Genomic DNA, 14,789 nt, shown 5'->3' with positions numbered 1-14,789 from the left:
TACCATCAAAGTTTGGAATATTTCTCCTTGTTGCATCTGGGAAACAGTATTTTCCTTATAAGTGAAACTATTGGAAAGTCTGTGAACTTTTAATTATCTGTCCTAAAATGGATAATAAAAGTCAGCATTGATGACGCTTTCAGCTCTCTTGTGCTGAGTCAAATCATCAGTCCTCCAACCCAATATTGTCTACTCTGACTAAAAGTGGCTTTTTGAGGCTTTGTGCAGTTGGATGTCTTGCTGCTAATATTTTAGATTGGAGTGAGGAAACTCTGGAGCATTCTTCAGATTGGGGCCATAGCACTGTTTTAGCCAGAATTCCTCATTGTCCCCAAGCTACACACACTGCCTGTACCTGGCAACAAAGAGCACAATGTGACACTGCCACCCTCTTTAGTTGTACTGCCAAGAGATGTTAAAGAGAGAGCCATACAGGGAGACTGGCAAGAGTACCATATAGAGATGACATGCCCATGGATCCTACAGTCAGGAATCCAAGCCAACCAGAGTGCCTGGTTCTTTTTTCACTCCTCATAGTTTTGACAGAAAAGCTTCAAGGCAGGAGAAGGTACACTCATATTTTGGGGGGAAGGAGATTCTGATCACACAAAAGGGGAGAAGAAGTTACGACTTTAAATACAGTGTGTCTGTATGGGGCATCATTCTTGTCTTGTGTAATATTGGTTGGCTGTGTGTGTCTGCCTCAGCGTGGCCATACCACCTTTGGATTCTGACCACTCCCTGTCTGAGGAATGTTAACCCTCACAAGTTCGGAACAAGGAACTGAGGACCCCAACATGAAAAATGTTCCTTAAAGACTAGTCTGAATCCTTTTAGCTAGAGTTCTCCATGCAAAGGACTACATCTTGACTTGTAATGAATCCCCATTAATGGTAATTTGTTTTCTTGGGTTCTGCACCAGCAGTGGTTGGCTCAATGGCCTTCAAAGTTACTTTTAGCTCTGTAATTCTGTGACTTGGTAGTTTTATTTTTATTTATCTATCAGATTGATACACCACCTTTCTCCCAAACTGACATTCACTTTAGACTAGTTAAAGCACTTTGCAGACCTTATCCCAGTAGTCCTTATAACTCAGTAAAGTACATCAGTATGTCCATGGAAGATTATCTAGTTGAGTTGCTTATCCAATATGATGCCAGCAATTTCTCTTTTACTTGCGTTGGATTATATAATTACTCTTTTACATTGGATGGAATGTTAAAGGGGGTTCCCTGTACCTCTATGAATGATATAATTAAAGAGTATTATAATACACTACAGATGAGGTGGATCAATATTTTAAAACTGCTACATCTCAGCTAGGTCATAATATACTGCACTTCACATTCTATATATTTGGATTGTTGAAAAACACTTATTTCTGATAATACCAGAAAGTCTTGGTGACTGGGTGAAATTATTTCCTCATATTAGATACACTGAAAAAGACTCCTTTGTAGACCATGCCTATAACGTGCCTAAAAGAGGTACCAGTAGATCTGGTTTTCTTGCATATTCTCCACTTCCCAGTCATGCAAAATATACTATGACCAAAAAGTTGTGTGATACACCACTTGTACTCAGAATACTTTACAAAGTACAACAGGATATAACAACCACAAACTGATCCAATGTACTGTATTACGGGGGGGGGGGGGGGGGTAACCTGTGCCTTGCATGTTTCAGGTCTGTCATTATTTTTGACTTCTCTCCCTGGCTTCATCAGTAACCTCATCCCTTTCCCTTTGTGTTGTCTCAGTTCTAACACCCTGTTCTTTCTCCTCTTTTAACTTTCTTTACTCTACTTCACAAGGACAGTCGGTACTAAGGTGAGCAAATACACTGTCTTTGTCAAAGTCTCTCTTCAATGTCCTTTGTTCTACATATGCAGCTAAATCTACCCAACTGTGTAGATACATATATATTTTCTACAGATGGGAAGAAAAATATGTGTAGTAAAACAGCTATGTTTGGCCCAAGTGCTCATAATTTTCTGTATTTCATCCATTATGTATTGGAATTCCATAAAAACTCGTTTTAAAGACTAAAACTTCCAGTTAATGTTCAGTGCCCGCAGCACTGGTGGCCCTTCAGATGCACAGCAGCTGCCATTATTCTTCATCACTGTCTACACTGACTAGAACTAATGGGGGCTGCCATCCAGAAGAATACAGAGGGCCACACACTTCATACCCCTGACCCATAGTTTTCATTTATGGCTGACAACTTCTTCAGCCAGCCAGCTCCAAACTACAAAGTGCTACTGGGCTACTCAAGAGCAGTTGAGATAGAAACCTGCTCCCACTGAGATTAAGTTTTCATCTCAGAATGTTTTGTAACATACAAGGTGTGATTCTAGTAAGACAAATTGGTGACCATAGATGTTCAAGAAAGCCTGTATGGTGTAATAGTTTGAGGGTTGGAGTAGGATTCCATGAGACCAGGCTGTGAATCATGACTCAGCTATGCAAACCCACTGGGTGATATTGGGATTTTCACACTCTCCTCGCCTTAGAAGAATGCAATAGCAAACTAAAACGTGCCAAGAAAACCCTATGATAAGGTTGCCATAAGTAAGAGTCAAACTGAAGGCCCATAACAGCAAACAATTCAGTGCTATCTATATAAGATATTTATGTAGTCTAGCACCACATCTGTATTATTATGATGTTGTATGCCCAGCCCTTTCTGAGTATTGCTGTGGTATCAGTGATCTGAAGATCATAAGAGGTCTCATGAATGATGAAAATGTTGTGCCCCTTTCAAAATTACGTTGCTCTGGACTGCACTCCCAGCAATGCCTAGTTAGCATCTGTCCTCACAATATCAACCTGAACAAACTGTTCTTGTCTGAATTTAGAAGCTAACCAGACTCAGGTTTGGTTATTACTTGGATAGGAGAGCACCAGGGATCTCCAGGTATGGCTGAAAAAGTTTGAAAAGCCTGCTCTGCCAGTCAGAGTGGACATTACTGGTTTAGATGGACCAATGATCTTACTCAGTCTAAGGCAACTTGCTATGTTCAGTTTCTACTTTCTAATGAAGGTGAGAAAATTAATGCTTTCCTGTACCATCTATAAAAAGTTATAATGAAATCACTGTTCTAGATGAAGGACGATGGGCAGAACATTCAGTTATATAGTCTATGGAACTAGGATTTTTTGGTATAAAAACGGGAGAGAGCAGAGCTTTATCTGGCATTTCAACTCCACAGACATTTAGGATCAGTGATCATATATTATTATTCCATGGAGGGGGAAGGGAGCCTTTCCTCTGAGCCAGTAGAGAACATTTAACTTTCATTGCAAATAAATTACTCAATGTGAAATGTAATTCCTAATAAAAAATACATTTACCAAACCTAAACCTGCAAATCATCTCCTTATCTGCCTATACAGACTGTCAGCCAAGCATGTTAAGCTTCTTTGAACCCTAAGAAGGACACATGCCAAAGCATTTTGGATTTGATTCCATGGCAGATAAGGCACAGTCTGCAGAGCGGAAGGGAGGGAACAACAATCTACTAATGTTCCAGGTTTATCTCAGAGAAGCATCAAGTGCTTAAGTTTCTTGAGTGAGCATATATAGATCTTCCCTGCTAACAGGGGGGAAAAAATCAACCTCAAGGCTTTTAACTCCCTGATGTTTACATACCAGTGCTTGGAAAAGTTGTAAAAATTAACTTAATCACTTAAATGGCTTATCTCACGGAAAATCCTGTGTCCACACTACAGTGCCATCACACTTGTGGACAATAAAGGACACATTGGTGTTATCACCTAATGAGGATTTGTTTACAAACAGAATAAGTCTGTTTTAAATTAAGCTCGACTGAAGCTTGGAGACTTGGTGTGGTTCTTTGGTATGGGTTTTAATTCTTTTAAATGGATTAAGTTTCAACAATACAAGACTTACTTTTAACCTTGCCAACTGTTCTCCCTGTCTATTAATTCAAAAATGATGATTTTTAATTTTAGCTTTACAAGTATATAACTGTACAGTATTAGTGCTGTAGATAAAATGAAATAGAATCTGATCTGGTTTTTAAAGTATTGGAATAGAAAATACACACATTAAGCAACATATCCCATATCTCCATGGTCCAGTATTAAGTGGTGAGTAGGGCTTCCTGAGAGCCAGTGTGGCATAGTGGTTTGAGTGTGGGACTATGACTCTGGAGACTAGGGTTCGATTCCTTGCTCAGCTATGAAATCCACTGGCTGACCTTGGGCAAGTCAGCCAGTGGGGTAGGCAATGGGAAAGAAAGCTTGTCTGAACAAATCTTGCCAAGGAAACCTCATGATAGTGTCACCATAAATCAGAAATAAAGGCATACAACCACAACAGCAAGGGCTTCCTGATCTAGAAGAATTCTAGAATTCATTTCAGTGGAAAGAGCCATAATAACAACAATTATGAGGAGACCCAATCAAATATCATTTCAGTTTTTCCTAAGATCGCAATAAACCAGTAGCCTTTTAATTTTTTAAATAAAATCATTTTCATGAGCATCTGTTAGACTGGATCCAGCCTATGCCTTGAATAGATGGAACACTACCCTTACAGAAAGTGCCTGTGTTGTCTTTTAGGGAAACAGCATAGGTTCACCCAGTTCAGTAGGTGAATACCAATTCTCTATGTAGCATTATTTGAGGGGACAGGAGGGGCTACTGTATGAAAGGAAAGTGAGAAAGGCCACTTCCACCAGCACACATCTAAATCTGGTTGCAAACCATTGTTTTAGTGCCTTTTAAAACTTTGAAATATTTCTGTTGTGTCAATTCTGGTTTTCTGTGCACTTTTAAACATCTGTATTTCTGTTTGCCTTTGCTTTGCATTCACTCCAGTATAATCTGGTAGGCTGTATTTAACTACTGTGGGGTTTTTAAATCAAAAATATCATGATGCTATATTTAATGCAATGATGTCACCATTCAATAAAATCATGAAGGTCACCATCCGAGATCAGAATAAATGACAATGTGCAGAAGCAAAGCAGAGGGAACTGAGGGAAAGAAAAAGATGAATGTTGTCAAGTAGCTGCAGCAACCAGGGAACCAAAAAGGTGGGAGTCAGAACAATCCAACTATTTGGCAAATATATATATATATATATATATATATATATATATATATATTTCAGTTATTCACTTGGCTGGCATAATGTACAAATGTTGAGATAAATATGAAATTAGATAATTGGTTGTGCCTCAGTATTGGAAAAGCTGACACACTGGGGTGGGGTGGGAGGGTGTGCTTGTGCAAACCTTTAATTGTCTGAGAAGACCTCCTTTTGCTTTGTTTCCTTAAGATGTATCAGTCCAGTCCTGGTGGCCAGTCATCATGTAGCAGTGAACCATCACCACTTGGGAGCACCAACAACAATGACAGTGGAGTAGAAATGAACATGCACAGCGGGGGAAGTCTGGGGGACCTGACCACATTGGAGGATGGCACTCCTGTTGTAGACTCGACGGTCACAACTGGCAACTCGACTGTCAGCCTTCAGCTGAGGAAGCACGTGACAACAATGCAGCGCCTTGAGCAGCTCAAGAAAGAGAAACTCAGGACAGTGAAGGATTCTTGCTCGTGGGTGAATCCAGCCCCACAAGTCAGGAACACCAAGCTGCCTCCCATCCCAGGCAATGGTAAGTCAGTCTGGCTGCTCCTTCAAACCCATCCAACAATGTGTCAGAGGCCTGTTCTCATCTGTCCCATGTAAAACGATTGCTCTTCTTATCTCCACACCCACAAAACAGGAATTAATAGGGGAAATATCCTGAACTTTCACACAAAGCTATACTTCCTTGTCCAAACTCACAAGTGGGGTATCACATTGCAATGTGAATTTACTCTTGTCTTAGGGGGGATACAAATGGGCAGAAAGGAGCACCGCGCCGCCACCCCCTTTGTGCCCCGGATCGTTACCACACCAACCGCATGGGCATGGCAACGAACCGCCCCAAAAAGGAGCTGCAAAAAGCAGCTCCTTTCCGCGCCTTGCCATTAGCACCCGGGACCAACATGGTGACATCTCTTGTGCGCCGCCCCGTTTGGAAGCGGCACATAAGACACATCATTGGCATGGTGTATGGCACTGGGAGATGCTCCGTGCTGCCTAGCCCTAATTTCAGCCCCAGGCCACTGCAAAGCAGTGATCTGTACTGCACCTTAGTCTCCATGAAAATCAGCATCTGGAATGGGGAGTCAAGCTTGATTTCTAACATGAAACACAATGGAAAAATGAAAGTAGACAAAGTATTATGTGCCTAGCACATTTTGGCCTTATCACCAATTGGCCTTCTTCAGGAGCTAATCTAAATTAAACAGAAACACATTAACTAAGTTGGTAATGTTTGTCTCCCTTCATTCTTCCTTTGTGAATACATGCTTTCCAGGTTGTTGGATTTTTTGTCTTGTTTTGTAACTTGAAACACAGTCCAAGATGTAGGAGAGCAGAAAGCCCTGCCAACATAGTTATTCAGAATCAACATGTATAAGGATGTGAATCTTGACAAATCGTTCATTTTTGAATTTCAGAAGTTTTTCCCTGCTGGGCAAAATTTTGAACATTTTAATGTTTGTTTTTTCAGTCTAGGTTTTTTTGTTTAAAAAATTATTTTCAAAAAAAATGTAAACCTCAACATTTTTTGCAGAAAAGAAATTTCTGCACAAACATGTGTTTTCAGCAAACACTTTTTTCTCAAGAACTGAAATTACAAAAAACAAAAACAGAGTGACTGGACATTTTTCCCCTGATGGTATGTCTTATTATTCTGAATTTTCTGTTTTAAAAACCTGTCTGAATAAAAATGTCTTATGGGAGGACAACAAGGAGGCGGTTATCTGTATGTGTGAACAAAATGCCAAACCACCCATACTATGGTATGTTGTGTGACCTATTTGGCCATAGAATGTTGTCCTAAGTGTTCACTTCAACTTTAAATTTGCCCAGCTCAGCCTTCAAGGCAAATTGCACTGTGCTATGTTGCACTTCTTTTCTTCAGTTCCTGAAAAGTGGTGCACAAATCAAGCAAGAGCTTGAAAATGATGGTCTGATATTTATTTATTTTTAAAGCTTCTGATATCTAATTCCCAGGAGAGATACCACATTGCATTTTGTTTTACATCTTTCCCATACTATTACAAATAAGCACAAGAATTGAGCTGGCAGCCTAAGCTGAAATATAGCATTCTGTCCCAATAGTGTTGCCTGATTTACAAAATAGTAATAAGGGACAGTCAAAATTCATGACAGGCAAGGTTGACAGGTTTGTGTACTATCTAAATATCAAATAAAAGTATTGATTTCAGTATTGATGCATTTCTCTGTAAAATGAACATATTGTCCATTTTCATAAATTACATGATTCTTTAGGAAGGGCCTATACCTCAACACACAGGAGTGTGTGTGTGTGTGTGTGTGTGTGTGTGTGTGTGTGTATCTTGTTCAGTTTATATAAAAGAAGCTTTCCAACCCTCAGATGGGGGAATCCCTTACCATAAGGTACTTCAGGAAAAGCTTTCCAACCCACAAATAAGTGGCATCTCTATATTTAATTCTTTGAAACCAACCTTCCCTGTTGATCATTTGTGCTTGTTTAAACAGACCATAGTTTTCATTTTATTGTATAATATTTTATACATTATTCATACCCAGTCTTTTTCCAGGCGGCTTACAATAATTTTTTTAAGAAATCCAAGTAAAAACAGGTGCTGATGAAATCTTAAAATGAGATTTAAGTATCCAATAGAGTTAAAATTATTTAAAACATCTCCATTTGAAATCAGAATTGTACAATATATTATAGGAAGCCTTTGCCTCGTAAAATAGTCTCATCTTGTTGGAATATAAAAGCCTTCACCTGCTGATGAAAGGACAACAAGCGGGGGCCAATCCATACATCCTAGGAACAGAGTTCCATTGCCTGGGGAGAGCCAGTCAGAAAGCCTTCTTTCACATTCCCACAAAATGTGCTTGCAAGGGTTGTGCGACCAAGAGATCTTCCCCCTCCTCCACAAATTTCAGAACTTGGACAGGCACATATGAGAATATACAGTCCTTAAAATAGCCTGGATCAAGTCTGCATGGTCCAAAACTCACTGTAGATATAATCCAGTTTGAAATTGCTTTAATTTCAATGCTAGGGAATTCTGGGAACTGTACTTTTGTGAGATATTTAGCTTTCTCTGTCAGAGAGCTCTGATGCCACAATAGTTCCCAGGATTCCCTAGCACTGAGCCAGGGCAGGTAAAGTAGTCTCAAACCGGATTATTTCTACAGTGTGTTTTGAAGCCATATTATTCAAAAACAGACTGATAGCCCATGAAGCGGTTGTGATGAAGAAGTCATATATAACCAACCTCAGCTAGCAGCTCTTTGGACCGGTTGAAGCTTTTGAACATTCTTCAAGGGACCATGTAGAGCACATTACAGTAATTCAAACAGGATATACTAAGACATGTGTCACTTGGGCCAGATCAAATGTCTCTTAAGAACAAGTTGAGTTGGTGCACTAGTTTTAATTGTTCACGTGCACCCCATCCACGGCAGTAATTGTGATGGTAGCTTTTTGCCTCCAAAAGGTAAAAGTCGCCTTTTACCATAGTGGACATATCTTTTTCACTTTCATGTCTTATCACGTTTGGTAAGTTGTATATACTTTTATAAACCTGCAAAAGTCCATCTCTTACAGCAGAACAAAGGATGTGAGTTTGTGTAATTGTAGCCAACAATTACTTGTTACATTTCTTTGAAACTGTCTGCCCCTAGTATAGAGTAAGTAGCCCTCTTAGGAATCTGTATACTTTACATGGCGGATATGTATATGTATGCTGCTGGGGAACTTGGGCAAGTTGTATTCCCTCAGTCTCAGAAGAAGACAAAGGTAACCTGTCACTGGATAAATCTTGCCAAGACAGCCCCATGATAGGGTCATCTTAGGGTCACCATGAGTTAGAAAAGATTTGAAGACACACTACTACTACTACTACTACTACTAAGAGATAGAGAGAATGAATTGAATAAGCAATGGCCTATCTTCTACCACTCGTTGTCTAACCAAGCCTATTCTCTTTTCTTCTTCACTCTTCAGGCTGTCTATTGGACAACATGGGTGGTGCCTCTACAGCATTACCTAATCAGAGGTTAACAGAGCTGTCCATCAGTGAAGTTACAATGTTGAACCAATTAGCTGAACGCCGTGACAGTTCAACCAGCACCATCAGCTCTGCCTACACTGTCAGTCGCAGGTCATCAGGGATATCTCCGTACTTCTCCAGCCGCCGTTCCAGTGAAGCTTCCCCATTTGGACACCGTCCTAATAACACAAGCTCTGCTGATTCCTATGACCCCATTTCCACAGACGCCTCTCGCAGGTCGAGCAATGCTAGCCAGTGTAGTGGCATCCCAAGTCTTCTGAACCTGACACCTGCTCAGCAGTACAGGCTGAAAGCTAAGTATGCTGCTGCCACAGGTGGCCCTCCACCAACCCCACTGCCTAACATGGACAGAATGAGTCTAAGGAATAAGATCTCCCTCCTGGATGGGGCAGAACCTGCTTTGCCTTCCTTTTGCCTCCCCCCTGGGCCGCGGCGTTGTAGTGACAGTAATGCTTATGGGTATGGAGCATCACCTGCCTTTGCTCATGAGGTTCCAGGCAACTGTGCCAGGCGTGCAAGTGATCCAGTGAGGAGACCTACTGGAGATCCAGCTTCCCTCCCCAGAATCCATCGTTTTAACAGCACCAGCAACATGAATCATCTTCATCTTCCTGCAGACAGAAGAAACTTCAACCTGCCAAATGTTACACGTGCAGACGGAAACCTTGCTAGACACATGTATTCCCCACGGCCTCCAAGCATTAGCGAAAACATTGCCATGGAAGCAATGCCTGGTGAGACAGATGGTTCTGTAGGAGATGATGATATTGTGCTACCTGATGACGTAGTACAATATATTCAATCCCAAAACAATGCAATGACTTCAGAGAACTCTTCCTCAGGATATGGAAATGAGATGCAGAACTTCCAAGCCAATGTAAAAGCACAACAAAACCACATGCTGAGCCAACGCAGGATGGCTGTTCCTGATGTAAGCATGAATCATACAACACCAGTTGTGAGTGGGTGCCAAATAAACTTTGGGACTAACTCTGATTTGAGTAAAAACAATATGCCAGTCCAGTGGAATGAAGTCAGCTCGGGTACTGTTGATATATCTTCTGCTCAGATGAAGCAACAGTTCCCTCAACGTAACCTAGCAGTAGTCCACCAGAAGCAGAACTTTGGGCAGTTTCAAAACTTCAACCAACAGCAGATGCAAATGGATCAAAGTAATATAAACATGACCCCACAGCAGTTTGTACAGAAGAATGCAGGACTGGATGGACAGAGGTTAAATTGCATGCACTTAAGGCAGCAGCAACAGCAGGTGAATCCAGGTCCTAGTAACAATACAGATTTACATGCACGTGAAATGTACAATCAAGTTCATCAAATGCTGAGCCCAAATGCCATGGGTGGTGAACTCAACCAGCTCTCTCCTTCCTGTAATAACATGATAGTGAAGCCTGCTTCTCATGTTCATCCCCAACAGATAGATGCTATGGCTGATTCAGTTGCAATGGTTAACAGTAGCAGAGAATGCATAATGCACAACCAGGCACTGCAGGAACCAGGGCATCAGCCAAGCCACATGAACTTCTCCATGACACAGGAGGCCTTCCATCAACCTTCCTCATTAATGACCTCAAGTCAACCACATTTGGAGCCACAACAGGATATTATTGGAACAGTTGGGCAGAGTTTTACTTCTGGTGTGATACAGCCTCATCCTCCACCTAATCCCAACCCAGCAAACAGGCACCGAGGGTTACGTGCTATGCAGCAGTTGGGTTACATGAGAATATCTCAACCAACTAATGATAGATGCCCAGGGCAGGAAAGGCCAAAACCAGCCCCTAAGGTAGCAGCTGTAATTTCCTCACCACAATCAGACCAATGTCACAATAGTATGAGGGAAAACCATTTGATGCACTATTATGGTCAAATACACATGTATGAACAAAACGGGAATTTTAATAACCATGCAGACTGTTCTATACGGCAGCAACAGCAGTGTTCATTGAACATCAAGCCAGCCGCCATGCCCTCTCCTGGAGCTAATCAAGTTTCAAGCACTGTGGACTCTCAGGTTCTGGAGCCTCCTCAGATAGATTTTGATGCCATCATGGATGATGGTGATCATTCAAGTCTGATTTCAGGGACCTTGAGCCCTAGCATCCTACAGAATCTCTCCCAGAACTCTTCTCGCCTTACAACTCCCCGGAACTCTCTGACACTGCCATCTATACCAGCTGGAATTAGCAATATGGCAATAGGGGACATGAGCTCTATGTTGACGACATTGGCAGAAGAGAGTAAATTTCTTAACATGATGTCTTAATACTTAAAGCACAACTGACTAGAAGTACTGAAAAGATTACATGCTAAGCAATTTTATGAATGTGCTTTTTTTTTAAAAAAAAAATGTTTCCATAGAGTAGACTTTTTTTACAAGTATTAAATACATTAAAGTGATTCCAAATGAGGAAGAAGTGTCTTTGTACAAACATGTATAAACTATATAAAAGAAGCACTGAAGTAATGCACCGCTAGTATTATTTTTGTGCTTGTTTTTTCAAGTGCTGAAAAATGCCACTGTCATTCTAGAACAGACCTTTAAAGTGTCCCTGTTCGTAAAAGATAGGGCACATTTGCCACCATGCTTAAAATCTTCCCACGACTTCTTCCCTTGTTAGTTTTCCAATATCTCATTGTTGCAGAAATGTTCAACCTCAACCTCTGAGTTTGCCAAATGTTGAGCACTAGGAAGTTATGCACAAAAATATTGAAAAGCACTCTTTCAAACAAAGCTCTGCCTTGTAAACCACATGTTTTGCTGTTGCTTTTTGTTTTCCCTTAGTTATCACTGCAAAAAGTGAAATGCACTGGTATCAGTTTGACCAAAGTGCAAAAGCCATACTGTGTACGCTTAATGCTTTGCTTTGTGGCCAGAAGTGCTTGTACATGTGTGCATACATGTGTACATGCAGACACATGAACACACACAGCATTGCTTTATACAGCTAATATAGTTCTATGTACCTTATAGCTTACCTGAGAAGCATCAGCTCTTGAACAGCTTTGCAGTGAAGTGCCTTACTGTGCATTAGTTATTGAGTCGTCAAGGCATCTCTTGTCCATTAACGTCAAATAAAGTGTATCGCCAGAAGCATATATAAAATAAAGGTGCATTTATATCAGGCATTGCAATATTGCTAAAAAGACATTTGAGATGGACACATTGATGAGGAGGAGATGTGAAAGATTAATGTCCTGGCTGTTTTATCAGAGGGCATTTTTATAAGGTGGTCTATATCATGAAGAATGAAGTGGAGGTTTGAAAATGCCATTAAGTTAAAAAATACATTTAGGAGAAGAAAGATCCCTGCTGTGCATGACATTCATTTGTTCTTTAAAGAATGTAGATCACTCATACTTTCCATTGAATTCACATTGGAGTTGAAAGGGCAAAGAGGATGGCCACGTCAGAGTCAGTTAAATATGAGATTAAATAAGTGATGCTGCAGAAATTCTGCAAAAAATGTTAGGGCCCATAAAACCTCTTGCTCCACATTGCACATCCAGGTTTGGATGTGGGCAGCCCACTCAGGTATCAACATGCCTGTATAATTTCAAGCACTCGGCATCATCCTGTCATGCAGAGTGACTGGAAGTTTAAAACACTACTTCAGGTACAGTACCTTGGAGAAAGGCAGAGTATCAGTGAACGAAGCAGAAAGATGGATAATAAAGATCAGTGAGATGCATATCCATATGGGCTCACAAAAAGAAACCATATTCTCCTTTGCAAATCACCTGATAATTGTACAATCTGATGTGCACAATTATTCTTATTCACAAAATGATCAAATGCCATGTGTTCATAAAGAGCTGGTATTTGTATATATTGCAATACCAACAGAACTGAGAGAAAGAGACAGAGATATACTTCCAAGTTGTGGCAGTTTGGAGCAGGAGAATGTGGCCTTCAATGTTTAGCACTGCACATTTCAACTGGTGGAAGTACTAATACTGTACAATTATATACTGTACACTTTGGTTGTGGATTGTGGGAGTTAAATGTCCAAAACATCCAGGTTGTGGAAGATTGCTTTAGGACCTTCAGACTTGGTGGAGAGGGATACAACGGTTTCTAATTTTTAACACATTTATGTAGCCAAAGTTTATTTTTCAGTCTTTGTGTCAATCTGTTGTGTTGCTAAGAACTATAAGAATAGGCAATCATGATATAATGGCAGGGGTCCCAACTAAAGTTTATGGGACATTATGTCTGTAGGAAGGGGAGCACACAGAATGGAATAGCTGCTACCTGCAAGTGAGAGGTGAGACAGGAAAGCTGCAGAAGTAAGACACAGAAACCAGCGCATGTAAATAAAGGTGCTCATAGATTTTGTTTAACTTGATCTAGGCCAAATTATTGGTGTCCCATGTCAAAATACTTCCATATCCAGTTGGAATCATCTCTAAATTTATCTGACATAGTCCACCAGTGAAACATTATGGCACTGGTAAAAAAGAATCCTCCACCCCCATCTTGTCACCTTCACATACTCCACATACCCCTGGAGAAGATTTGGGAGTGCAAGGGTGAGAAAGTAAGGTCTTGTTGTAAGGTGGAAGTCTGCTTCTGTGACATTGGATGTAGTTCTGTATTTACAAATATATTTTAGCCAGGTGAGTGGCATCTGATGGTTTCCATTTCAGTAGGATTGTGAACTCACTCTGGACTTTAGCCTGAACTTTAAAGGAACTACGTATCTAAGATCCCAGAAGGTGTTCAGCACCCTGGATAGCTCCTTTAGGTGGCCTGAAAGCAGCTTCATTAATATGGATATCAGTAATGAGTTGGTTAGACTTATAGGACACAAGCATAAAAGCATAATATGCAGTTTTAAAAAATCCGCTTTATACATGTGTGCACTTTGATGATAGTGATATAATCCTGTTATTTATTTCTCAGTGGTGGAAAAAGCATTTAAATCCAGTTGTTTAAAGAAGTGTAGGTCATGGTCCTCTCCTCACTGTTTTGACCCATGTTCCCATTGCCACTTGATGCATCAAATCTTCCCATACAGTGTCATGAATGGATGTTTGTAGCTTTGCAGCATAGTCAGGATCACAGATGCTGTTTCTATAATGCACAGCCATCACACAGAAACTGTCCATGCAACCATCTGTGCTTGTGATGGTTCATATTAGGACCTGTCATAGTAGCCATGAGTATAGCCTCCACATCAAGATGCAAACTTATGTAAATTGTGCTTCCAGATGATTCTTACTGAACTACAAGCCTGCAGAAAGTCATGCATGTGCTCCTAGAGGATATGCTGGTTGCTAGAAGTGACAGTAAGAAGGAAATGCACATATATTATTAACCTTTATTTATGAAGCGCTGTAAATTTACACAGCGCTGTACATACAATCTTTTAGTTAGACGATTCCCTGCCCTCGGGCTTACAATCTAAAAAGACATGAACACAGAAGGAGAAGGGAGTGGTGACGGGAAAGGGTAAGAGGTCCAGCAGTTCCTCTCTACCTCCAAGGCCTGGACCAAGGCAGAGGCTTCATAATGGATGGTTAATTGTTTTCCAGGGAAAATACATACTCTCAAGTAGGATAATACATATACAGTACATAGCAATACAGGAAATGGTTCAATAAAC

The 14,789-nt window shown here is 40.6% G+C and overlaps 1 protein-coding gene across 2 annotated transcripts in view; it reads left to right on the top strand.

Moving 5' to 3' along the window:
* The window catches only part of GLI2 (GLI family zinc finger 2), a 324,723-nt gene extending 310,234 nt beyond the window's left edge, over positions 1–14,489 (top strand). For both annotated transcript variants that reach the window (XM_042445196.1, XM_042445197.1), the window contains 2 exons: positions 5,312–5,648; positions 9,096–14,489. In XM_042445196.1, coding sequence (XP_042301130.1) covers positions 5,312–5,648; positions 9,096–11,446 — 2,688 coding nt within the window. In that variant the 3' untranslated portion in view covers positions 11,447–14,489. The remainder of the gene's footprint in view (positions 1–5,311; positions 5,649–9,095) is intronic.
* Positions 14,490–14,789: the final 300 nt, after the last annotated feature.

The sequence above is a fragment of the Sceloporus undulatus genome, chromosome 1 (genome assembly GCF_019175285.1).
Source record: "Sceloporus undulatus isolate JIND9_A2432 ecotype Alabama chromosome 1, SceUnd_v1.1, whole genome shotgun sequence".
Lineage (NCBI taxonomy): Eukaryota > Metazoa > Chordata > Lepidosauria > Squamata > Phrynosomatidae > Sceloporus > Sceloporus undulatus.
This window is presented reverse-complemented; position numbering and strand designations above follow the sequence as displayed.